The 25512-nt window shown below is 31.7% G+C and overlaps 2 protein-coding genes across 3 annotated transcripts; one reads left to right on the forward strand and one right to left on the reverse strand.

Moving 5' to 3' along the window:
• Positions 1-722: 722 nt before the first annotated feature.
• LOC143073176 (dihydropteridine reductase-like) lies at positions 723-5356 on the reverse strand. Its single transcript, XM_076248518.1, has 6 exons — positions 5211-5356; positions 3567-3756; positions 3105-3245; positions 2394-2502; positions 1741-1824; positions 723-1183 (listed from the first exon to the last, which is right to left on the reverse strand). Exons 1-6 carry the CDS (start codon positions 5295-5297, stop codon positions 1081-1083), a joined length of 714 nt encoding a protein of 237 aa, XP_076104633.1. The 5' UTR covers positions 5298-5356; the 3' UTR covers positions 723-1080.
• A 3200-nt stretch (positions 5357-8556) lies between these two features.
• On the forward strand, positions 8557-24943 carry LOC143073177 (E3 ubiquitin-protein ligase KCMF1-like). Of its 2 annotated transcripts, XM_076248519.1 has the most exons (8): positions 8557-8748; positions 11938-12105; positions 15513-15652; positions 16345-16446; positions 17423-17685; positions 18469-18516; positions 18934-19077; positions 20760-24943. In XM_076248519.1, the coding sequence occupies exons 1-8, from the start codon at positions 8733-8735 to the stop codon at positions 21334-21336; spliced, it is 1458 nt and encodes a 485-aa protein (XP_076104634.1). In that variant the 5' UTR covers positions 8557-8732; the 3' UTR covers positions 21337-24943. The 2 variants fall into 2 exon arrangements, with proteins under 2 accessions (XP_076104634.1, XP_076104635.1); XM_076248520.1 differs by lacking the exon at positions 18469-18516.
• Positions 24944-25512: the final 569 nt, after the last annotated feature.

Consider the following 25512-nt stretch of genomic DNA (forward strand, 5'->3'; position numbering starts at 1 on the left):
CACCAATGGGTCTTCAAGCTTGTTAAATATGGAATTTAATTGGCTATATATAATTGAGTGCAATTATTACATGTACGTGCTTTTTAAAAGCTTTATACAGCAATAAAAGTGTAAAAATGCAGACCCTTGGTATTTAACCTGGCAGTGGTTATTCATATTACAATGGACATCATTTATAGTACTTTGATTAAAACTTTATAATGTTTAAAAATCCACTAAAATCTACTTTCTAACAAAAAATGTTAAAACAGCTATGTAAACTTCATGCATATTCATTTCAACTTTTATTCAAAACTGACAATGTGCCTTCATAAGTGTTTGCAAAAATTTATGAAGGCACATTGTCAATGATACCAAAGGTATGCAAGCATCATGAATGCTAAGAACCATTTTAATCATTAAAATTCACTGAACATGCATTTTAATTTTTTATTTGCATTGTAAAGGGCAGTTATATTCGTCTTTAGCTTTCATCTACAAATCATAATTCTAATGTTACAAAGTAGTGGTTTGATATTGTGTGAAAAGAGCAATCATAGCATAAAATTTAATTTCTTTCAAATACTACAGTTCATAAACAAAAAATATAAAATTCAGATCTCAGATGGTATCAGTTAATCTTTCAGGTCTCATTTGGTTTTATAGAAACTTTCTATGATTTAAATCTTTGGTTATCTACCTTTTGTCTCAACAAAAAATGGTTAAATTGTTCTTCAAGGAAAGTAAAGATTTATGACTTTATTTTGAAATAAAGAAACGACTTTTGGGTTGAGAGTACAATTTTCAATATCAAGTGCTACAACCAATATTTGTCATATTTGTGAAAATAATTTTGACAATTTTATTAGCATAGTTTACAAATTGGTATAAATATAGAAAGACGGCAGCAGATTACTCTTTTTCACATGCATTTTTTTCAATTTAGGCAGACAACATCCTTAAGTATCTGCCCAAAAATGGAATACTTACGAAAATTTGAACAGAAAACCCTAACCAGAATACAAAACATATGACTAGTTGACACAACACATATATAATGACAAGTTACTGTTATTTGGCAATCTATATTTTATTCATTCCTTATTCCACAGACACCAGTTCTGTTGTGTTGTCCTTTGTTACCAACTTGATCAGACTACCATTGTCTGGTCTACTACCAGGCGCTAACCACTTGTCAAACAATCTAAAAAATAACCAGACTAAAGGTTAGAAATAAACACATTATAAATACCAGGACTGAAATTTTGTATTTGCGCCTGATGCACATTCTGCCTACAACTTAATACAACTTAATGCTTCTTTTTGTAGTCATTAATTCATTCAGCTTTTCTGGTCAACAAGTCAATGATCATAAATGTCCTGCATCTGTTGTTTCGATGGCTTATAACTTCTATGTCAATAGCTTACTCTAAATGTAATGTAGTTTTTACATTTTCCATCTATTTTCATAACATTACCTCATGTTGCTAGGTACATTTTAACATTGCTAAGGCAACAAAATAAATTCAATCTACATGTATAGTCCGGCATATTAATCCAAATTAAAAGTAAGTATATATAATGTGTTTGCAGAAGCTTCAAATCCCACTAACACCAGGATTTCCCGTTTGTTAATTGTCAAGTTTTGTGATCTTCAAACACACAAAACAAAAGTCTTTTTTTTCTTTCTAAAGAACCACCCTCTTAAATTTCTAGATGAATCAACAAATAAACAATTCAATGTGAACCTTAGTTACTTACTCTGCAACAAATTCCAGTTTGGTCCAAGTACCAAAATCTGCCTCTGACATAAACTTTCTATTCATGGGAGTATCTAAAGTTACACTAAATAAAAGAGAAAAAAAAATGTACATTACAATACAAATTATCAAAATCCAACAATTGATTTCCACCTGTCTGGAAAAAATAAAATAAGGCTCATTGAAAAGGTTTACAAGTTATGATCTTAAATAGTTTGCTTATTTGAAGACTTTCTTATGCTTGCAAATCTCACAAGATTATTTAGTTACTATTAATCTTTTAAAGATACAGTTACTTGCCACAGTAAGAAATATCAACACATTATACTAAAAACTATGTTATTAACTAGACACGAGGGCTATTCTGTAGCTGGAATAATCAAAGCATTTAAAATTTGGTACTTTTTGCTTTTCTAAAACATGACTTTCACATGTAAAATAAAGACTAGTTGTTTTCGTAAATCATATCTCCTGGTATGATAGGTCATTTTGGACTGTTTTCTTGTGAGCTAGTAAGTTTTTGTCAGTCTGGTACTAAACCAGAGAAAATTCATATGCATGCAATATACATGTATGTAACTTATAATAATCTCCCATCAATCGTTCTGTGATTATACAAAAAATAAATTAAACTGAATGACTAAATTATCTTACGGTAGAATGGCAAGAGCACTTGAATCTTTAGGAAGACCACTATTTTTCCCTGCTAAACTCTTTATCAACTGATGAATTGCAGCCTTTGCCATACCATATCCCATCATACCTGACCCAAAAAAAATCAACATTTCAGAACTGCATGCATGTGATTTTTTTTATGGATACATTTAGATCATTAGATTTCTTTGAAAATTTCTCCATAGCTACATTTTTAATGTAAAACAGGCCTGTGGATTAAAATGTTTATAGTAAAGACTGTCAATCTAGAAAATTGCCATTTTCTTTTTTTGTAATTTCAGGAAGTACTGCATGTAAGTATGCTATCAAAATTCAAAATGTATTTGTTTTGTGTGACACCTATCTTATTGCATTTTTTATGAAAACAAAAACTGCAAAAAAATTTCAAATGAAACCAAAACAAAAACATATTTAGACTATTCTGTCAAAAATCATTTCAACTGACCTCATGGTATAAAACACAGCACCATTTTTTTCCAAACCACTTTGCGCTGATACTTTTTTTACAGTCATGACAGTTAAAGTTTAAATCATAAATTAAGCAATTGCTTTGTCTACAGTTAAAGATAAATCAAATTACTAAAACATCATCAGTGTTACCAGTCTTATAATTCCAGTAAAATGTTAATCTGTATATTGTTTTCAATCTATGTTGTGTTTAAAAGAAGTTTGACAATGTTTATGAAATACCTGGGGTGCCACTAACAGCAGGTGCCGCACCAGGAAGAACAAGGAGTCCTCCATCTTTTAAATATTTAGAAGCAACAGCAGCAGATATAGCAGAAGTCCAGACACTCTGTTTCCACATCATGTCAGCATTCTTTATAAATTCTGGAAGTCAAATACAATATTAGTTATTTGTTACAGATAAATGTACAATATGCAACAATCTCTCCTCATGGAAAAACAAAAAAGGACAAATAGGAAAAAGGCTATGCCTTACAATTTACTAAGTCAAAATTCAGTTTATTTTAATGAAAATCAATGAGGTACATGTATATCAAGGACAACAATACATTACCTTTGCTCTGGGTATTCATTTCATGTAAAAAAGAATGAAAAAAATTGGACTTGTGGATTTTTGCATTTCTCGATAAAAATGCAAAGTAAAGTTGGGACATATTCAAGATGCGTTTTATGCAAATTTTTCACCTTTTGCTGCAGCATTTCCACCTGCCCAGCCTCCTGCTACACACAAAACAGCATCTAACTTATCACTTCCGACAATACCATCAACAGCTTTAACAACTTCATCTTCCTGTTGAGTCCATGAGTCACATGGTTTAACTATAACATTGGCATCAGCCTGTTCATTTGGCATCAAATCAATGGATCCAACCCACTACAAATAAAGAAAATGTATAATCCTATGTTATAATACCTTGCTTAACAACATACAGCAGATAACAAACACTCTTCTTTTGTTCATTTTTGATTTTTTGGGGGTGGTCTCCCCCTATAACTGGTGTGTTGGCAGGTGTGTAACATTCACATATTTTACATGTTACAAAACTTACCATGAAACATGTGAAAAGAGAACTTTTAGATTTGAAACTGAAGCAAAAATTACTTTCCTTGACAATATAAATCTGGTTTACACCAATGCATAGAACCCATAAAAGTATCAGTAAACAGAAGAAAAAAATCTAAAATAAACATATTTCTCCTGTTTTGCAATAGAGCTTGAACACAAAAATTAGGGAATAAGAACTTCAAAAGCAGGTCATGATCATAAGTCATAAAAAAAGTTTTAGATTGAAGTTACCAATCCATAACTATTCGGTCATTATTTGTATTTTTGCAAGCAACGAAAATAACTTGTTTAAAATCATAATTTTATAGTTAGATTAATCAGTGTCTTCATGATCCTCATTACACAGGATGAACTATGAATAATTAACGTTTGCTCGATATGTACTTAATCACAGTTCCATAATGACTGCAGTGCTGATTATTAGTATTAAAAAAATAATTCGTGAAATAATTCGTGCAATATATAGCATTATATTTTTTCAACTGCTTGCTCAACATGGGAAGGATGTTCACTAAAACCATTTTTTTCACAGAAATGCAATTTATGTTATCAAAATACATCAATTATGCTATTTAGTTCATGTTAATGATGATTTTCATTTACAAAACCGTCTTTTAGACCTATTACTATTATGATTCCACCTCAAGGGCAAAAGTATAGGACTCAAGGGCAAAAGTGCCCATCTTTCAGAGCAACAACTAACGTATATGTTACAATCAGTTCAGAGCAGTTGCTGGTTTCAATGTCATTTATCAACTTCTGATTTTTGTTTCAGTTGAATTCAGGAATTGCTGATCATGATGATGTACTCTATTTAGTCTAAATTAAAGGACTAATTCAATTTTGATTTTTAGAACAAGTTACAGATGACATCAATATTTTTGACTCTTACTGAAAAATCATAACCATTGCAGCATTGGCAAGGTTCAAGACAATAATGTGAAAGTTGTATCTGAATGTGCGGTACAAGGAGCCAAGTAAAATAAACTGACTAACATATGGCATGCAGGTATCCCCTAGCTATCATACCTTATTAAAAAAAAGTATGCAGGAAGATTCAAGACCTAAAAAAACATATTTCAGACAAAATATACATTATAAATATAAAGGCAGCTGACTGACTACTTTCTTGTGAACTATACACTTTGATTTGCGAATTGTTTCAACAGACCCAGATTCAATATTTTTTCAAGAAGCCGGACAAGTGTCCTCGTCGTAAATTCGCCTTATTTGGTCAAGATAACTTAGCTGCAATATCTTACATAGTTTTTAGCCTTGAAATGGCTAACACACACTGATCCTAGGGCTCCTTTACCACCATATACTAATATTTTACCAGCAAGTGCCATGATTTCCTACTTTCACTTTCTTAGAAAATGTATTAACTCCCTTTAACAAGAGTCTCTAAAATATGAACTACGCCCCGTGCTCATCCTATAAAAATCGCCAGACTGGGATTTCATAAAATGCCTTTTTGACCATGGGAACAAACTAGTAATAAATGCTTTCGGAAAAGAAACAATTGTATGAAATTGAGGTACACATAATGTTATTTCTACCTGTACACTGCCCGTCCACATATTTAGCAAGTTTAGCTTGAACTTCCTTTCTCTGAATTCCCTAGCCTATTTTTGCTTGACAAAGTTTATTTGCTTTTTTCACGGGGGTTTGTATTTTTCTCATCTGTTTAAAAAAATCCAATCAGGCCATTGTATGATCTTATATTATAAAGTTTGGTATATGTATTGCAGGGTTAAATCTAGCATGGCTCCGTCAAAAACTCAGAGCATTTACAAAGATCACCTCATAGTTCAACATGTTGAATAACAAATTGGTTAGAATATCACTTTTTAAAACTTGAAATAATTGAGTGTTTGCTCTTAAGTAAATAAAGAGAAATATATTTACTTTGACTTTAAAAAACTGCAATACGCCGATTTAAAAAAAAAAAGTATAATGCGTAAAATAATTTTGGGATCACAAGAAGATAAATGAGATATGAATTTTAGCGATATTTACTCTAAAATTCTTTAATTTTACTTTTCAATTTTCCGGCAGCTATACCAAACTTGTTGTTTCAAAAGATAAATAGAAAAAGTAAAATCACAAAAATACTGAACTACGAGGAATATTCAAAACGGAAAGTCTCTAGGCTAATCAAATGGCAAAATTTTAAATCACCAACACATCAAACGAACGGATAATTAACAACTGTCATATTCGTAACGTGGTACAGACATTTTCTTGTATAGAAAATATATATTTCTTTTATATCTATTAACAAAAGTAGATGCTCTCAATGATTAAAATTCTTGATATAATGCATCTTTTCTCGGTATTTCACATTTTGACATATCGCCTCCTAAAAAAAATATTTTACGTGAGCAAAGTTCGTATACCTCACCTCCAACGTAACTGTATCCGTCATATGATTATCATATGCCCGCCAAACAAAAATTATAAAAAAAAACAATGAAAGCGCACATGATGAAAAATGCTCAATGTGTTGTCGTGTATATGGTACTGGAACTGTAAAGCTTATTTTGACAAATAGGACCACATTGACTGCTTGATAGTGAACCTTTATTTCTTTATTACGCTTTTATAAATGTATGAAACCAAAACAAAAACATTTTCTAATCATTTATTTTGTTGAATTCGTGGCTATATTGTCCTTTACATAAACGCTAAATGATTTTTAGCAAACATCCAAATGTTTTACAAAATGTAAAATGCAATCAATAAAAGTGAGTCAACAAGATAACAAGTTGATAAAAAAAATACTAAGTTGTTATAGTTCGTTCAGTCTTATGTTGTACTGTTACACCACTGTCCTAGGTTAGGGGGAGGGTTTGTATCTCGCTAACATGTTTAACCTCGCCACATTCTGTATGTATGTGCCTGCCCCAAGTTAAGAGCTTGTTATTCAGTTGTTGTCGTTTGTTGATGTGTTACATATTTGTTTTTCGTTCATTTTTTTAACATAAATTAGGCCGTAAATTTTCTCGTTTGAATTGTTTTACATTTGTGAGGCCCCTCATGGGGGGTCCTAGTAATCACATAATCACCATTTTTTTTGCCAATATAATCACATAATCATTAAATATTTGCTTATCTTTAGTAATCAAATAATCATAAACTAAAAATACAGTCCTAGGTAATCAAATAATCATGAAATATTTGGCTTAATAATCAAATAATCATTAAAAAAAACGGCCAAGTAATCACATAATCAAAAACCCCATGAGGGCCCTCATTTGTCATTTCAAGGGCTTTTATAGCTGAATGTGTGGTATGGGGTGTGCTCATTATTGAAGGCCGTACGGTGACCGATAGTTGTTAATTTCTGTGTTATTTGGTCTCTTGTGGATAGTTGTCTCATTGGAAACCCGGCATATCACATTCTTCTTCACATTATGTTATATTAACCCCACCGCATTTTTGCGCCTGTCCCAAGTCAGGAGCGTCTATCTGGCCTTTACTAATTGTTTGTCAGTGTTGTATTTTTTAAAATTTTAGTTCATGCAGTTATGTTTTAGAGTTGAGTATGACGTCACGTACATTTCCACTGAACTAGTACACATTTTAATTAAAGGGTTAACTGGGTCCACCTCCGGTGCGGGATTTTCTCACTGTGTTGAATACCCATTGGTGGCCTTGAAGGCTTCAGCTGTTATCTGCTCTATATAGTCGGTTTGTTTTCTCTTTGACATATTCCCCGGGCCATTTCCATTCTCAATTTTATTCTAGTTATAGGCATACAAAATAGTTGTGAACTAGTGATAATAAAGATGAAGAACGGCAATATAAAGGCGCTGGTCCTTAAATTGCTTTGTATGTGTGTTTTGCTGAGCAAATACTGATTTTGTGTCATGGATGGATACCCCATATACCTTGGTTTTTCCCTTTTTAAGTGTTCTCTCAAAGGCGTCTGTTCCCAGCTCAAAGAACAACCAGAAATATACATCGTTGGCTACTGAAATATTAATAAAATAATAATTTCAGAACAGCTCTTCATTTGCGCAATGAATAACAGGTATTTGATTAGTTATAAAAAGATTTCGATTGAGTTTTTATAAAGAAAATACCCGAATAAGTTTTAACAGAGAGAGCAAAGGCATGTTTCTATCTTATTCATATGGACACATATGGATATCATAGTCGACTTTTCCCGCATGGTATGATATAATTAGGACTCTGAAACAAGTGCCTGTGACCAGGGACTTTCTATACTAACAGAATAGAAAGTCCCTGCTGTGATTGAGACTGAGTTGGGTAGAAATTCACCTGCACTGAATATCGAACCTCTAATTATACCATTTATTATATATTTCTTTGTATTACAACTTTCAAAGTAAAAGACAAACGTAGTAGAAATCTACATAAACTAAAGTGAAACAGGTGTTTTATAACGTCCGTTGCTGTTTTAGTTATATGTTATTTATTTTGTAATTTTTGTTGAACTGTACTGTGAATAATTCTGAAAAAAATCTTTTAATGTTATTTAAATATATAGAGCACGATTAAACAATATTTTGTTATTCATCAATGGTGTGAAATTTTAAAAAAAATCTTTTAGAAAACTCTCGTATTTCTTAATTTCTTCCCGTGAAATTACGTGACGTCATCATGGTTCCCATTTGCCAAGAATGTAACCTTGGATTTTCCTAAATTAATCTTTAACATACGCTAATTTACATGCCAGAAGAATTGACAGTAAATCCTTCTTTATCTCTACCTTTAGCAGGATATCTTTTCTTTAAGATAAAAGCTTTATTTCCGAAATGTCGAGGCATGAGGGTGAGTTCATAAATTTGTCGACAAAATGGCCACCAATAATATTCAGCGTAATATAAAAAACTGTCATCTTTCTGATAAGAAATAGTACCCATTGAGAGTAATATTTTCACTGTTGCACTTCATGCTTCAGTGTATGATTTATATGTTGGGTATTGACAGATAGCAGTTGTCGTTGTCAGCACGAGACAGTTTCCAGGAAGTTGTTTTCACTTCACTCCCAAGACATTATTGCTTGCATAAGATGAACGTTATGTGGGCTACAAATGAGAGGGACAATCTCGCAATCTCAATTGGTAATATGTGATAGAAATATATACTGAAAAATTGCCACAAAATGAAATAAGTCGATCTAAACAAAGGCTCTTATACATCAACTCTTCACTCCAATTTTAGATATATGATGGTGTTTATCTTTAAAATTATCCACCAAGAAACAAAGAGGGAGGAATATTATTTACAGTAATCATATCTCAATTACAGTCACAAATATATCATTTATGAAAATGGTGAACGTTTAAGAGTCTATTATTTTTATTTATAAAATTGATATCATTTCAAAAGAATTTCCTGCAACAGAGAAGTCAGGACGTCTTTCCTATAAACTCCTCTCAGTTTTCAGGGTTCTTCATTTAGACCAGTAAAACAATGTCAGAGGACCACTGGATTAGATTAGTTTTGGTATTTAAATTAAAATGCACTGAAAGTGGAAAAAAAGAATTTTTGGTTTACACTTGGCAACAAAATTTGTTATAAGACATACCAAGAGACTACATTACAAGTACAACTTGCAGTACCTTTTGAGATATCTTCATCAGCAATTTGGTAAATAGTAAAAAAAAATACGGGTGCCACATGTGGAGCAGGATCTGCTTACCCTTCCGGAGCACCTGAGATCACCCCTAGTTTTTGGTGGGGTTTGTGTTGTTTATTCTTTAGTTTTCTATGTTGTGTCATGTTTACTATTGTTTTTCTGTTTGTCTTTTTCATTTTTAGCCATGGCGTTGTCAGTTTGTTTTAGATTTATGAGTTTGACTGTCCCTTTGGTATCTTTCGTTCCTCTTTTTTTGTACCAGAGTTTGATCAGGTGAGTGATACAGAATGAGAGGACCTGCTGGGGAAGTTGGACATCAAATTTGCCGCTCAAAACATTTGTTGATGACTTGAATGTAAAGAAAACATTACAAAACCCCAACCAAACCTTGTTTCTTACTTGATATTGTCATACATTCATTTTAAAGTGTATAAATCAAACATTCAAACCCTGGTTTTTGTTTTATGTTCCTTCGATTATATATCAACAAGTTCTCAAATCATGCAAGTGTTATTTGATTCCATTGCATCAATTTTTGATGTAAATTTATGCATACATGTACATGTACATGTATGATACCTTTAGTGACCCAATTAATAACTCAACTTATCAAGGTAAGCCTCTTCATCAAATCTGTCATATCCAGACAAATTTGACAAAGTCATATATAAATGTCAGCCTTTTTGCATAAAATAGCTCTCATGATTACAATTAATCTGTGTGAGAAAATAACACAAGAACGAGTTTTCTTGTTCTAACTTAAAGTATGTTGCTGAAAATGGAAAGTTGATGGAAATAAAGGTTTCGTATTAACTGATTTTAAGTTTTAAAAAATGGTGTCAAATTAAACATAAGAGCAATCTCTGACTGACACGACTGATGTTTGATATTAATTATATAATTTATCTATGAACGACATTAAACAGGGCTAGCACTGCTACTGACCTGAGGGGGAAAATAGAAAATACAATATGTACTGAAATATTGGGTTAGTGATGGAATTATTGGGTGCAACTCTAAAATATAATGTTGATGAAAATAAAATTAACCTATGAATATTAGATACATGTATACATCAGGGCTTCCAAAACGGTCATATATTCTGGACAATTGTATAATGTCCGTTAAAAGACAGGCTGGGCAAAGCATGAAACGTTCATCTACTTTTTAGTTTTCAAGGCTTTTTCAGTCATTTTAACATAATTCACGATCTTTTTGACCCAACCTTTTGCCTTTAACTGACATCCACACATTTCTGATCATAAAAGTTACATGATGATTAATTACTATCAAAACAACCCCTACTTCAGTACTTTCAAATTTTAATCAACATGATCAAGGCAAATTAGTTGTTGGACAGCTGAAATCTACCGTTCAGGTGACAGGTAAACTATTTTCAGTACCGGACATCGGTGGACATCGTATAAATTGATCTGTCTATTTACAATTATAACTTGCATTTCAACGGTTGGTATCTACATGTACATGTACACAATGTAATTGATTTAGTCTAAAAGATTAAAATTATAAGAAATACGTTAATAAACATGATTTGATGAAAAATTTAATGAGGTTTTAAATGAAAAATAGTCAGAACGACGTTGTATGAACTAGAACATGTGTGCGCATGTACATTGATGGGGAATTTAATTACACATCCTATATTTCTTCAAAAATGCTAAAATTATCATTGATTACTGTATCTAACATTCATTTCAAGTATTTTGTTGAAGAAATAACGTGGAAAGAGCTTCTTTACTCAGTCGTGCTTTGTAAATCGTACACAGATTTTACGTATCCATTTATGGTTCATGTTTTACCATTGTCAAGTCAACATCCGGGTTTAGGAAATGTGATTTTAAAAAACGAATAAAGTTTTTGACAACGTCATTTTGCACAAATAAAGAGTATGGCAAATATGAGCACGCTGATGTGCACACTTTGAATGATGCACTGCCAATTTAACACTTTACGTCAGAACATCAAATTCATATCAAAGTATCGTTGTTTTTTTTTTAATCTAATGTCAGTCATTGGGATGGCTATCTGATTACCATAATTGTCTTTTGTGACTTATTTTTAGCGATTAAAATTGGGATCAGATATTAAATGTCTGGCTGGCTTAAATATTTTTGGAAGCCCTGGTTTACATACATGTATGTTTCATTGAATTATTTTAACAATCTTGAAAGTTCATATAGCTATCAGCATGATCAGTCATACCGAAAAAAAACCTGCTTTTAACTGATCATTATATAATTATTATTCACATGCTAAGATATATAGATGCTGTACATTATTATTTATTTAATATTAAGTAAGTTGCTATATAATATTTATGGTAATAATAATATACTTTAACTTTCAATGATTTTCAGGTGTAAGCTGTGATTCCTGTTTGAAAGGGAACTTTAAAGGGAGGAGATACAAGTGTTTAATTTGTTATGATTATGACCTGTGTTCTACATGTTATGAATCAGGAGCCACAACATCAAGACACACTGCAGATCACCCAATGCAGTGTATACTTACAAGAAATGATTTTGGTAAGAAGTATTTGTTATCATTGAAAATAAAGAGAAATATAGGATATAAAGATTATTGAGACAGCAACTTGAATAAATATATTTAAACTAAAAAGACAATTAAAGCAAGGAATTCATTGAATTCTGGAAAATTTATAAAATCAGAAATGTGATACATTGGGCCAAAAATAGATAATTGTTTGTTTCCCCAAACCTGACCCTATCAAGTCAGGTGTGGGTAGGTAGGTAGGTAAATTATTTTATTTTTTTGGTAAATTTGTTTTTTTTGGTACTTGTAAATAGGAAATTACAAACCGTCATTATAGGGCAGTATTTTAAATTCTAGGGTGTATTAAGCTATCAGTTTCCAGCTCATGTCAGATATATTAAATAAAACTCCATGTATAATTTGAAATAATTTATTTAATTGGCTTTCTCTTGGGTGGTAATTTTCCAATAATGACAAAGTCTCTGTTGCCCCCGGCCCACAGCTGCACAGAAGGCACAGATATCTGGCTGTGCCAGGGTAGAGGCATAATATGAAAATTCCACATGTGTATTACAGTCTATCTGTAGGGGTGTATGACATTTGCGCCGATTTGAAAAAAATTCATTCTTTCATTTGCGCCGATTTTATATTTTCTCCTAATTGGATTTACAGGTAAGTTACAGATAATACTTTTGTATGTAAATTCCAGGGAATACAAAGAAAGTTAAAAAAAAGCTAGAATACTAACTTTAACCTTTCTTTTACAAGCAACTATAGCTATATTTAATACAGGGGGTACAAACCCAACTTGCTCGGTATGCAAACTTGAGGAAGAAAACCTTCAACATTTTCTAAGTAGATGTCCATCTCGGGAAGGGATCCAAAGGACTTATGTCCCATTAAAACAGGCTGTAATCAATAGAATTAAGGTTCTACACTTCAAAACGACAGTGATTTCTTAAATGCGGTTGAATCAATTTCTAGAAATTTGTGTGATAAATTACATCAACAGAGGTTAACTCATATCAATGCTCTGTCATTATAAAAAATCATCATTCATCACATGGAATTGAATTTTTTTTCAATACTTTTCAGGGTACAAAATAGCTATATCCATGTTACGATTGATAATTCATAACATTTGTACAACTGGCTAACGAAAACAAGGTCTTTAATGATATATTAATAAATAAGGGTTGTCTCATTGGCACTCATACCACATCTTCTTATATCTATTCACCTGTAATTTACCTGTAATTTACCTGTGAAAAATCGGCGCAAATGAAAAAAAAATTCGGCGCAAATGAAATAAAAAATCGGCGCAAATGAAATGCAGATAGGCGCAAATGCAAAACGCCGATCTGTAGGCGCACATTCACCACACCTTCAAGAGCATCACCTGAAATAAAGAACAACAGAGATAAATAAAAAATAATATCCTAGTACTTTGTATATATATATATTACGAATTTTCAATGAAGAAAATGTCTAAAATACTGGGCCTTTTGTTTATTATATAAGCAGTATAATCGGTCAAAAATCTGTCCAAGTTCAACGTCAGAGAGTGTACTACTAGAATGAAGTTTATACCGTTCTTTGAAGTATGCAATTTTCCACTGAAAGAAGGATTTAAACATTGAAACCATATCAAACACTGAATAACTCAATGGAACATGCATATAAAATATAATCAACTGAGAGTGTATGTTAAATGTGGAAATTTCATTCGATGTCGGGTCACAAAATCATGCTATGCAAGACCATGTTATTATATACATTGTATGAAAAGTGATAAGAAAATCTTTTGGGAATACCATAAAACCGAACCTTCAGGTGTGATAACAGATCCACAACAGTAGTCATACTTTGTATTTGGCAGTTTGTCGAATGCTCTGGATTCTAGAAACAGTTACCATTGTGGCAGCCTTCTTCTTAGAGAAGTATGGGCTGTCTGCTTTTCAAGACTAGTGTGGAGTGAACTGCTTTTATTAGGGACCAAATGATTAATTTAAATCAATTGCTTTCAGTCCTTGGGTCAAATTAGTAAGGGCATAAGGAAATCATTGGGGAATTTAGGTTAAGGGTTTGAAAATTTGCAAGAAAACAAGAAAAAGAATGCAAACAAAGGTGGGGAGACTCTCCTTATCCTAAAAAAGTCTACCTTTGCTTGCAAGAAATAGATGTTGGGACGGTCACTTATTATGCATACCTGTAAACTTGTTAATAGCTTCTGCCTTCTTCTTTTCGCTTAGGAAGTTTGTTGACAGCTTGACTGGCTCCCATCATTTTTTCAAAGGTATTGACAACATTTGAGGAGGAGGCTTCTTTTTCTGTAGAGGTCCCATCAATATTATTGTCAATGCAAAATTTCAAAAACTTAAATACATGTAGGTATACATGGTATAGGAAGATGGGGTATGAGTGCCAATGAGACAACTCTCCATCCAAATAACAATTTATAAAGGTAAACAATTATAGGTCAAGGTACGGCCTTCAACACGGAGCCTTGGCCCAATCCGAACAAGCTATAAAGGGCCCTAAAATTACAAGTGTTAAACCATTCAAATGGGAAAACCAACAGTCTAATCTATATAAAAAAAACGAGAGACATGTATAAATTACATAAACAAAAAGTCTTCATTAAAGTCTAGTGCCAGTTTCATGTCATCACCGTAGTTTGGTCTAAATATTTCTGTAGAGCAACTTTTTTTCAGAAAATGGATGATCATGGATTCACGGATGTGATTTTTGTCAAGAGCATCCTCCTCCTCTTCAGTCAATTCTAAATCGGCTATCACGTCCTCACATATGTCTTCAAATATTTCCTTCTTCGAAAATCTGCGCAACACATTTGTTACCAAGTCTTTCTTAAAGTTTCCATCCAAATAAATGGTAACAGAAACCGACAGAACAGCGTCCATGTAAATGTATGAACAATCTAGAGAATATTATTCTGAATATCGTAAACACCTGAGACCACGTGGAAGAAGAAAGCCAAGTCGCGTCATCAAGGCCTTTTCAAGTATGCCGATTACAAAGGCGCTTTGAAGAACAGCGTCTCCTTCTTACGTCTTATGTATTTGACTTTTCCATTTCATAGGAGCACTGCACCACCACATGAATTTCGATAAAAAAAATTCTACACAAAATCGTAATAAAATTATTCCGGTTGCAGTGATTTTTCTCGGTCTGTCAGGATTAGGGAAACAAGCAATAATTTATTTTAGGCTTTGTAAGTGGGCAAGGTGTCCCATGGACATAAATTCTTATTTATTTTTTTATCTTCCCACATACATTCAGATTGTTATTGATCCAAGTGCAACATGAAGTAGGTTTACATGTACTTTAAATCATTTGCCATAGTCCTAAATTTACATGTACAAATTTAAAGCTAGTAAATAATAAAAGGTTTGCTAATATATTCTATGTCATACTTCAGATTTATTTTATGGTGGTGAAGCCATGAGTTCCGATCAACCACAGGCCTTTACTTGTCCCTACTGTGGTAAAATGGGCTTTACTGATGCAACTTTACAAGAGCATGTTGCCTCAGACCATGTAGAAGCATCACAAGAAGTGGTAAGGTTTTCCACAACATATAAACAATTTATTTTAATTAATAGGGGTTTGACAGTAGCTATGAAGTATGTACATTAAAAAAAGTTTTCTGAATATTTAGATCTCTTAAAAATCTGGAGAGAAAACCTAAATACTGACTTTGAATAGAGATGATAGTTCTAACAGTTAATTAGTGTGTTGAAATGAATAGTTTGAGAACTCAATATTAAAGGTTGTCATTTTCTATGGCAAAGTTTAAAAAAAATTCAAGGACAGAAGAATATACCCGTTGCCTGAATAGGTAAATTTCAATTGACCTTGATTTTAACTAGGCAGTATGCTGGGGAGATGCCAGTTTTATTTTCATTTATTATTAGCCAACCAGTTGTACCAAATATAATCAGTCGTTTAACAATGTTTAAGACTTACAGATTGGAATCAACCGTTCTGGTATTAAACTATTCTTGTAATTTTATGACCAAAAAAGTATGGCTGTGTAATGCAAAAGATCACAAAAAATACCATCTCATTCTGTGTTATGTTAATATGCATATGGCAAACCCATGTTTAGGCTCAACACAACAGGTTTAAAACATGTAAAATTTAATTTCCTGGACTTTTCAGGACTATTTGACCATTTTAGAAACCATACATTGCTTATACATTCCAATTGATAATTTCATATGTTCATAATAATGTTTTGTATTTAACAGGTATGTCCAATATGTGCTTCTTTACCTGGTGGGGAACCAAACTATGTGACAGATGACTTTTCGGAACATTTAAGTCTACAACATAGGACACCCAGAGAATTTATATCCTTTATGTACATTGAAAAAGGACAGTATTATATTTAGTAATGAAATGATTTCATCAATTTATGACATGTATGATGTCAACTGATGTTATTCAAAAATGAAACAACCATTTGGTGTAGAGAAAAAATCTTATCTCTCTTGTGATCAACTTAAAAAAAATGAACAGCATCAAATTTGTGTTGCCATTTTCACAATAAAAAGTTTCAAGTATCCCATCTTTTTGATGAAAGCTTCTTTGCTTATCTTTGATCTTTGGTAAAGCCTTTCTAACTTGAATACATGTACCAATCATGATAGATAAATGATGTTTGTTTACAATCAATGAAACTTGAAGTGATACCTAGCCTTTTAATCTTAATTTAGATAGACTTCAAAATGGCTAATTTTGTTATAAAATTAATGAATCATCAGGAAGCTTTACTCTAAGTGCTTTTCCAATAATTTGTAAAGATAAGAATACATATGCATGTATTAAACTTTTACTTCCTCAGTTATTTCAATTGTTCTTAGAGGGTCATAATGACAAGTTATCAGATGATCAACATGTGTATGTTTTGGTCAATCAGTTGATAGTTTGTTATCACAAAAAACTAGGGTGTTCAGTTGATTGTATTTACACTTGCTTGCAGACAACATATTTATTACCTTAATTGGTCTCTTTTTGGATTTTGGATTTTTTTATGAAGAAAAAACCTGTCTACATGCATGGTGTTAGTGAATAAAATATAGACCAAAAAAAAAGTCAAAAATAAGGACACAAGTTTTTATTGATATTTATTATGATGATCTCCCACTTTAGTCATACTAGTCAGGGAAGCCATCTTCTCAAAGAAGCTTCTGTCAGGACAGCTATCTGTGAAAGGGTTAAGAGATGTAATGCCAGGTGCAGGAGTTATCAAAATACAAGATTTTTTTCTATTTATAATTTTCTTTTTTTGTTGAATGTACAAATTTAGTTCCTTAACTTTGACACGATGAACCAGCAGGAATTCGACATGTAAGAAGAATACCACATCCAGGAAGAGGAACAGTTGGGGGTACTAGAACAAGACGAACAACAAACATGCATTTTTCGGGGAACACAGCTTTGTCGGGGCTTTCACCAGGGGGTAGGGAAACAATGGATCCAATAGCAGAATTATTATCGCAGCTGTCGAGTGTAAGAAGCCGAGCAGCAGCGGCACAAAGTGTATCATCACAACTACAACAGCTTGAAATGCAGCTGCAATCAACCAGGTTTGTTATTTATGTCATTGTGTATGTAGAAAGTCATCATTTTAGGTGGCTTATGCTAGCTTTAGTGTTACAACATTAAGCAATATAACCGATTAATTGAGTAAGGAATGATGGTTAATAGTATTTAAATGCTGTAATATTTTTGTTTAATTGTTAATTTAAAGTATTTGCATTACTGAGGCATTAGAAAATATGAGGACATCAAGTTCATGTAGGTCACTACTTTTTAAAAAATAATTTTTTAAGGGTTGTTCCAAAAAGAAAGCTAAAGGTTTGGGTTAAATTGAATTTTATTAACATTGAAATCCATTTTCAAAAGTCCAAATTCTGTAGAAATAAGGTAAATAGTATAACACATTAACCAATATGATTCTATTATGTAGAGAAGAGGTTGGTTTTAAAAAGTATATATTTATGAATTTATACATGACAGGTATATTAATTTTGTACATTGTATCCACTGATAGACAATAAGAGGTGGGGGGGGGGGGGGATTTAAAATTTATTTTTGGCCCAATTTACTTTAGCTTTTTTGGAACAGCGGAGTAAGAATTAATTGTAAATAACAGTAAAGTCCTATACATCAGTAAGTGAAGATAACTGTAATATTTTATTTTTAATGATCTTCATCATATATATCATGTATATCATCATTTTCTAAAATGTTCTTTGTTGTAATTCCCTCCATCCTTACTTATGTTGTAATACCACACAAACCTTTTGTTGGAGGATAATATGTGTCTTTAATTATGTACTTTAATAACCATTTCCCTGGTTCTGTAGGAATCCAAACCAAACATCGTGGAATGCAAACACAGTGCTCAATTTCAGGTAAGAATTACTCCTGATCACTTCCCAGTCAAATATATATATCCTCCAACAAAAATATGTATATACCTCCTTTAAGGTCAAAGACTTTCAGGAACACAGATCACAGTTTCCTTTACACATCCTGACAAATACATATCATTTTCAAACTACATGTTGTGTATCCTAATAAAAACCAAACAAATCACAACTTCAGTTTAAAATCTTATTTAGAATGCTACAAGTTTACAGAAATTTTAAGAAAGTAACAAATTCACTTATTCTACCCCTTTGGTGTTGTAATGATTTAATTTTGATAAGCACATTATGAAAAACTGCTTATTTTAGATGCTTCTCTCATGTAGATTACTCTCATTTCATTGCACATGTATCTGTTGGTTATTGTATATATCCTTATTGGTTATCATTATTGTGTTTCAGACAACAGTTAGAACGATTACCAAATAGACGACAAGTAGAAACAAATAAAAATAATGCTGCTGGTAGTAGTAATAATGCCAGTGGTGAAAGTCAGAGTACTAGTAGCAGTGCTGCAAAGAACAACTCTCCCTTTCTTCTAGCCAGGTTTGTATGTTGTGCTAAAAAAAAATGCCTTCAGTGAAACAAACAACAAGAGTGGCCTTAATTGGTAATTTCTGTGAATTTTTTGGATGTTTTTTTTTTAAAGTTCGTTAAAAAGCGAAGTTGATAAGGATATAATTTGTTTCTAATATTGGTTTTTGCTTTAAAGTGAATGGCCATATGCTTTGAAGTTTGAAAAGTGGATGCTTGGCAGGAGAGACACACAGTTCAGTGGAACCAATTTTCATTCTCCCCTGTAATGGAGGAAGGCCTAGGCTTTAAGTGTTACCGCTGTCCATCTGTACATTCCAAAATTAGTTTCTCTTTTCCTTTTGAATTTTGCCTCAATCAAATGTTATAAAACTAGTACACAATGCTATATATTAATACCACCAAACACAGATCCGGTTTGTATTTTATTTGGTGTCACTTTCACTGTTCTGGAGTTATGTCCCTTTATAAATAGAAAAATTAGTAAATTTGACATTTTCTCACTTGCTGTAGTTTGTCTTAACCAAATGTTATAAAACTTGTACATTCCTAGTTTTTTACCACCAACATGACCAAACACAGTTAAAAAAAATGTAATTGGGTGTTGTCACTTTCACCGTTCTAGAGTTCCTGTATAAATTGGAAAAATTGCTAAATTTGATGTTTCCTCACACTTACGTGAGTTTACATCAACCAATTGTTTTAAAACTTATACACAATGCTCATACCACCAAACACAGATTGAATTCGGGCAGTGTCACATTTATCTGTTGAGTTATGTCCCTTTGTAAATGGGGAAAAAAATTCTTGTTTTTTATACACTCACCTTAGTCTGATCAACCAATGTTTTTTAAGAAGGTGCATCAGTGTCCCATAGACACTTTATTTATTTATTTAAACAAAACATTTAAAATTGTCTATGGTTAAAATATTTTATGATTTTTCAAATTTCCATGGAATTTACTAAATTTCTACAAATGCTTTTTTTTTATAATTAAAAGGTACAAGCTTTTAAATTAAAAACTTAATTTTTTTTTAATGAAAATCAGGGGATTTGGTACATGTATGATTGACAAGGCCATACTTAAAAATATTTTGGTTTGCCCAAATCCTACCCAAGCATGGAGTCAGTGTGTAGGTAGGTAGGCATTTTCTTTTTCTTTTTTTTTTTGGCAAAGAGAAATTTAAGTTTCAGATCAAGTTCGAAATCAGGATGGCCTTACTTCCACTACTAGAGTTTTGTCCCTTTATAAATAGAAAGAAAGCTGAATGTGCTGTTTCAGCAACAGCTATATATTGCCTCAAGCAGATATTATGAAACTTTTACACAAAGCTTATAACCATCAAACACAAAAACACATCACTGAATCAGCAGTTAAATTATACTGAAAGAAAAAATATATAAATAAGTTATACATGTAGGAATGTTTTGTTATTTAGGCAGAGATTATCTATATAGCTATGTCCTTTTGTCCCACTAGGGATGAAGATGATGGGTTGATGGTTAGGTATATTAACCTGTTTTATATGCAAAAATGATCATCCTCCAATTTTCTGTAATGAAGCGAGACAGGCGACTGTTATTTTGATGACATGTATCTTATTAGACACAACAATGTAAATGTCTTACTATGAAATTATTATGATCATATATACAACTTGTATATCTTTAATTATCTTAACTTGTTTTACAGGTGCTTTGATTCCCAGGGTTGGACAGACTCAGACAAAAAGTATGAGGATGAAAGAAGTGATAAAAGTTTATTCATACAAGAATTATTATTGTCAGCATTGACTGAACAATTTAAGATTTCTGAGGAGGATTTAGGATCAAAAGACAGTCAAGAGAATGTGATAGAAACCCCTTTAAATCCTACTCCTCAAAAGACTACTAGTGGACAAGTTAAAGAAGTGGCTTCAAAGTCTTCTATGACAGAAAAGCCAAGTCAACAATCTACGGTACCGAAAGTTCAACCATCTACTCGACCAGCCCACAGTATGTCTGGTGGAGGAGGAGGTAGTGTTAACAACAGTGGGATTCGTCATAGTACCATGGCCTCACCACCGGGTCCCATGTACGGAGGAAATATTTCCCAATCTAATCAACATGGCCAAATGGCTGGTGCAGGGATTGGTGCCAGCAATCCCCAACCACTACCAGGAAGGCCTGGTTCAAGAGACAGTCGGATGAATCCGGCAGCTGCTAAAAAGACAATGTTTAAGCAGCTTCCTACTTCTAAAGCCTCTGACCGTGAGCCCCCTCCTCACTGAAGATTGTTGTAATTGTTTTACTAATTAATGAAGTCCAAAGATGGATGATCACACTTATTATTAGAATATTTATTTTGCTTCAGTCTTGTTATAAAAAATGTCTCATTACCCAGTAAAGAGACCAACAGGGTTGAGATGATTGACAGCTTATTTCAAAAATGAGCTTTACGTATATTTCATTTTTTTTTTTAACTAATAATTGAAACATGTTACAGAGGTGTGCTAAATTTCTTGTTTACTGTGATATGATATCAAGCTATAGTTTGTATGTATTCTCAAGTGCTTTCAGATGACAGGGAGCGTGAATTAGGAATCAAGATGAGCTTCACTGCCTGTAAGAAGCTTTAGTGCAAACACAGTATATATGTTCATGTAATATACATCTCTGTAGTAATCATATGTTCTATGTCAGATCTAAATACATGTACCAATATTTAAACAGTATAATTCTTAAAACTTCAAATGCAGACCTCATTTTGGAATATTTTAACAAAACAGTGAACACCAGCTCGAGTTGGACTCATTATTTTTACTGTGCAAAAATCAAACCCTTTTAAACTGATATTTGCTTTTATAATTTCTCTTTTCACTCACGAAAGAAGTTATGAGGCAATCACTTTTTTTTGCCCCTTTACTTATACAAAAAGTAAGATAAATTTCAGATGTACAAAAGGCAAAATTCTGTTTCATAAAAGCATACATGGGACCAAGGAAAATACTGCAGTCTCAGCTATGTATAGGTGTTTTGGTACAGTGAAAATGTCAAGAGAAATGTAAAATTTAACTGTTTAGGTAGTTGCTAAATTTGAAAGTACCATCCCTTGTTACTATGTATATTTTTAGGGAAAAGATTCAGAGTTTATGTAAGGCCTTGGCTCATAGATAATTTTGTCAGAAAATTTAGTTGAAAAGTGACTATTTTGGGATATAACTAATACTACAATACATCATATTCTATCTTGATATGAATTACTGTCTCATATACAGAAGTTTTTTACTTTTAATAGAATAAGTAATAATAGAAATAGGTACTTTCTTAATTTCTGTAAAAACATATTCAGCTCATTTCGTCAAAAAGCTAGAAGTGTTTGCAACCTTTGTGTCCTTAATAGAAACCAGTTTTCTTAATTTCAAAAAACTATTTCAAAGATTGTATTCACATGTTAGATAAAAGAATAAGGGGATGTTGTTATTTATACCTAGTGCATTGAAAAGTATAATAGATTCAGATATTCAAATGAGGCTTAAATGTTTAGAATTCCAGAATATACCTGCTATCAGGACTAAAATAAAAAAAAAAAAAGGCAACTCTTCACAAGAGTAATAGGCTTTGAATAAGGATTTTTTAAATAAATTTTCAATAGCTTTTTATTCAGTTTGAAAATTATTATAGATTTGATAAATGAAACTGTAAACATAAAATAATTATGTACAAAAATGTCAATATGATGAAACTTGGAGGATTTTGTAAATAATTTATTTTTCCTGATTTTTACGTAAACTTTTAAATAGCATATTTTTTCAACATGAGCATTTTAGCCCCTTTGTCTGAGTTTGAGCATCTATTTATATTATGATCCTTGTTATAAGAACTGAGGAATACAAATTGTTAATTTTCTGTAAATTATATTTTTCGATGTTAACAGCTATTTTCTGTTTGCTGTCATGATACACTGATGTTTGGTTTTTTCCCATTCATATTTGTTTTACTATAGGAGGAACTTTTTGCAACCTTTTGAGAGTTAAACTTTATATTTTTTAACTATTTCTAAACATAGTTACAATGGAAATAGTTGAGTTAAAAAGTTCTACATTGAAATTTATGATCAGTCATTTCAGTATACATGATGTAATTGTTCTAATCATTTCAATAAATTATTTCAAACTAAGTCATTATACATCAGGTTGCACTATACAAATATTCATAATGTAAAAACAATTGAGTACAGTCATATATTTAATTTAATAACATGCATGTTTATGACATGTATGATCTTTCCACAAAAAAATTAGTGTTGTATTCTGTTATTCAAGAAAATCGGATTTGATTTGGTATTTGAGAATTTTTAAATTGTCTGTGTTCAATAAAATTAGGCTATGATACTGTAAATTCAGAAACTATTGTGAATTTTGAAGAGAGGACAAAAACGTGAAATTAATTATTACAATTTTTGGGAAATATGCATACAGATGTATATATGCATCATATATTTGAATGCAAGTTCTTATTATTGCGATAATCACCTAGTCGCGATATTTACAATAATAAAAATCTCACAACAATATCTAAATTTACAGTAGTCAAATTTAAAAAAAAAAGTGTTTACTGTTGTCAGACTTGTTTGCTACAATTTTACCCAATTTATTTTTGAACAGATTAGAAGTTATAAACACTTATAAAGTTGTAGCTGGTTTTCTTGTCTTTTAAATACTATCAAAGGGAGAAAACTGGCTACTTTTTTCATAAAGATTGAACAATAATTAATGTTTTGTTTATTTATAGCTTTAGTCAATCATACAAATTCAGTGTCATATTTTGTACATTTTTCTGGTTAAGATACGTGATATTATGACAGATTACCTCCCATGTTAGTCTGCCATGTAAAATGTTCACATCTTTCATCATCACATCAAGAGGGCAAACTTATGGAGAAATTAACAAAAAGGCAGTGGCCTATAATATGCATAAGAGTATTAAGGTGATATTATATCTTTATGTTAAGGAAATGAGTTACACATGCAGTTTTAATGAGCTCCTGTATATTTTTTGGTTGTTTTATATTGAAAAATAGGTCTGGTTCAGAATTATACATATTATGTACTTGTCAGCTGTTTTCATTTAGAGATTTTACTTACGGACTCAATTTCTGAAAAAATATAGTTGACTGAGTTTGATTTTCTAGTTACATGTACTTGAGTTAAATGAACACCAGAAGTGTTTTTGGAAGTTCTGTTTTATTCTCCTATGAACTTTTGTTTATAACAAAATCTTTCCTCATATTTTTACAGTAAAATTTAAACCAAAAGCTACATTGGACTGAATATGGATGTTAAATTTTTTTTTTTAACATTTTCAAGTTTCATGATAATTTACAAAAGAAGGTGTTTTAATTTCCCACTTATATATTAATGCTTATATGTATTGGTAAAGATTTGTTTTGTGATATCCAATTCCAATGATATTTAATAGAAACATTAAGACCTCAATTTGGAGTTGAATAAACAGATTTGTCCTTGATAATGATTTTATAAAGAAAAGATAATAATTGGAAGATATAAGATATAAAGCGTCATTTTCTTCTGTCAAAGTAAAAAAAAATGCCTGTGTTTCATATAAATAATTTCATGCATACAGTTGACAGTAGCCTATACTTCAGCTTCCATACAACATATACATATTTATGGATAGTTTTCCTTGTAACTTCACACAGAAGATACAAACTTTAATCATATGTGTACATGGTATATACTGTGATAGGGAGAACCCTATCTCATTGTTTAATGAATTAATAGATCAAGATACAAGCGTGGAGAAGTTTGAATGTTAGAGGAGAGGATGATGAATGTTCATAAATTGTTTGAAATGGAATTAAAATTATAATACAGATTAGTCTCATAAAATTATTTATTTGGATAAACACTATTTATAGCTATCACTTGGTATTTGTCAGTATAACTATGAAGTGTTCTCCACTGACACATAGCATCTTGGTAAACATGGTAATTCAAAAAAAATACCATATTGTTTAAAAAAATTATAGCATCACATCCATAACATAACCTATAGACAAGAAAATCAATTCAGATAGCATCATATTCAAGAAATATAGCATCAAATTACCATGATGCTAAAAGGCCCGGGGGGGAACACTGCAGTATGTCTGTTATAATGTATGTTGCAAACATTTGGAATAGAGAGGCAGAGAGATACCAAAGGGATAGTCAAACTCACAAGTCCAAAATGAACTTATAATATTTAGCTTAGCATAAAAAACAAACAATATTTCACAAAATACAACATACAAAACTAAAATAGCAACACGAACTAAACAAAACACTGGTGCAATCTCCAGAGGTCTGAAAAGGAAGCAGATCATTGTCACATGTGATGATTGTAGTGGAACTAAATCTTAATTGAAATATAAAAAAGCTAACTATATCAATGGTAATATTTAA

This window comes from Mytilus galloprovincialis, chromosome 4 (genome assembly GCF_965363235.1).
Source record: "Mytilus galloprovincialis chromosome 4, xbMytGall1.hap1.1, whole genome shotgun sequence".
In the NCBI taxonomy this organism is placed as follows: Eukaryota; Metazoa; Mollusca; class Bivalvia; order Mytilida; family Mytilidae; genus Mytilus; species Mytilus galloprovincialis.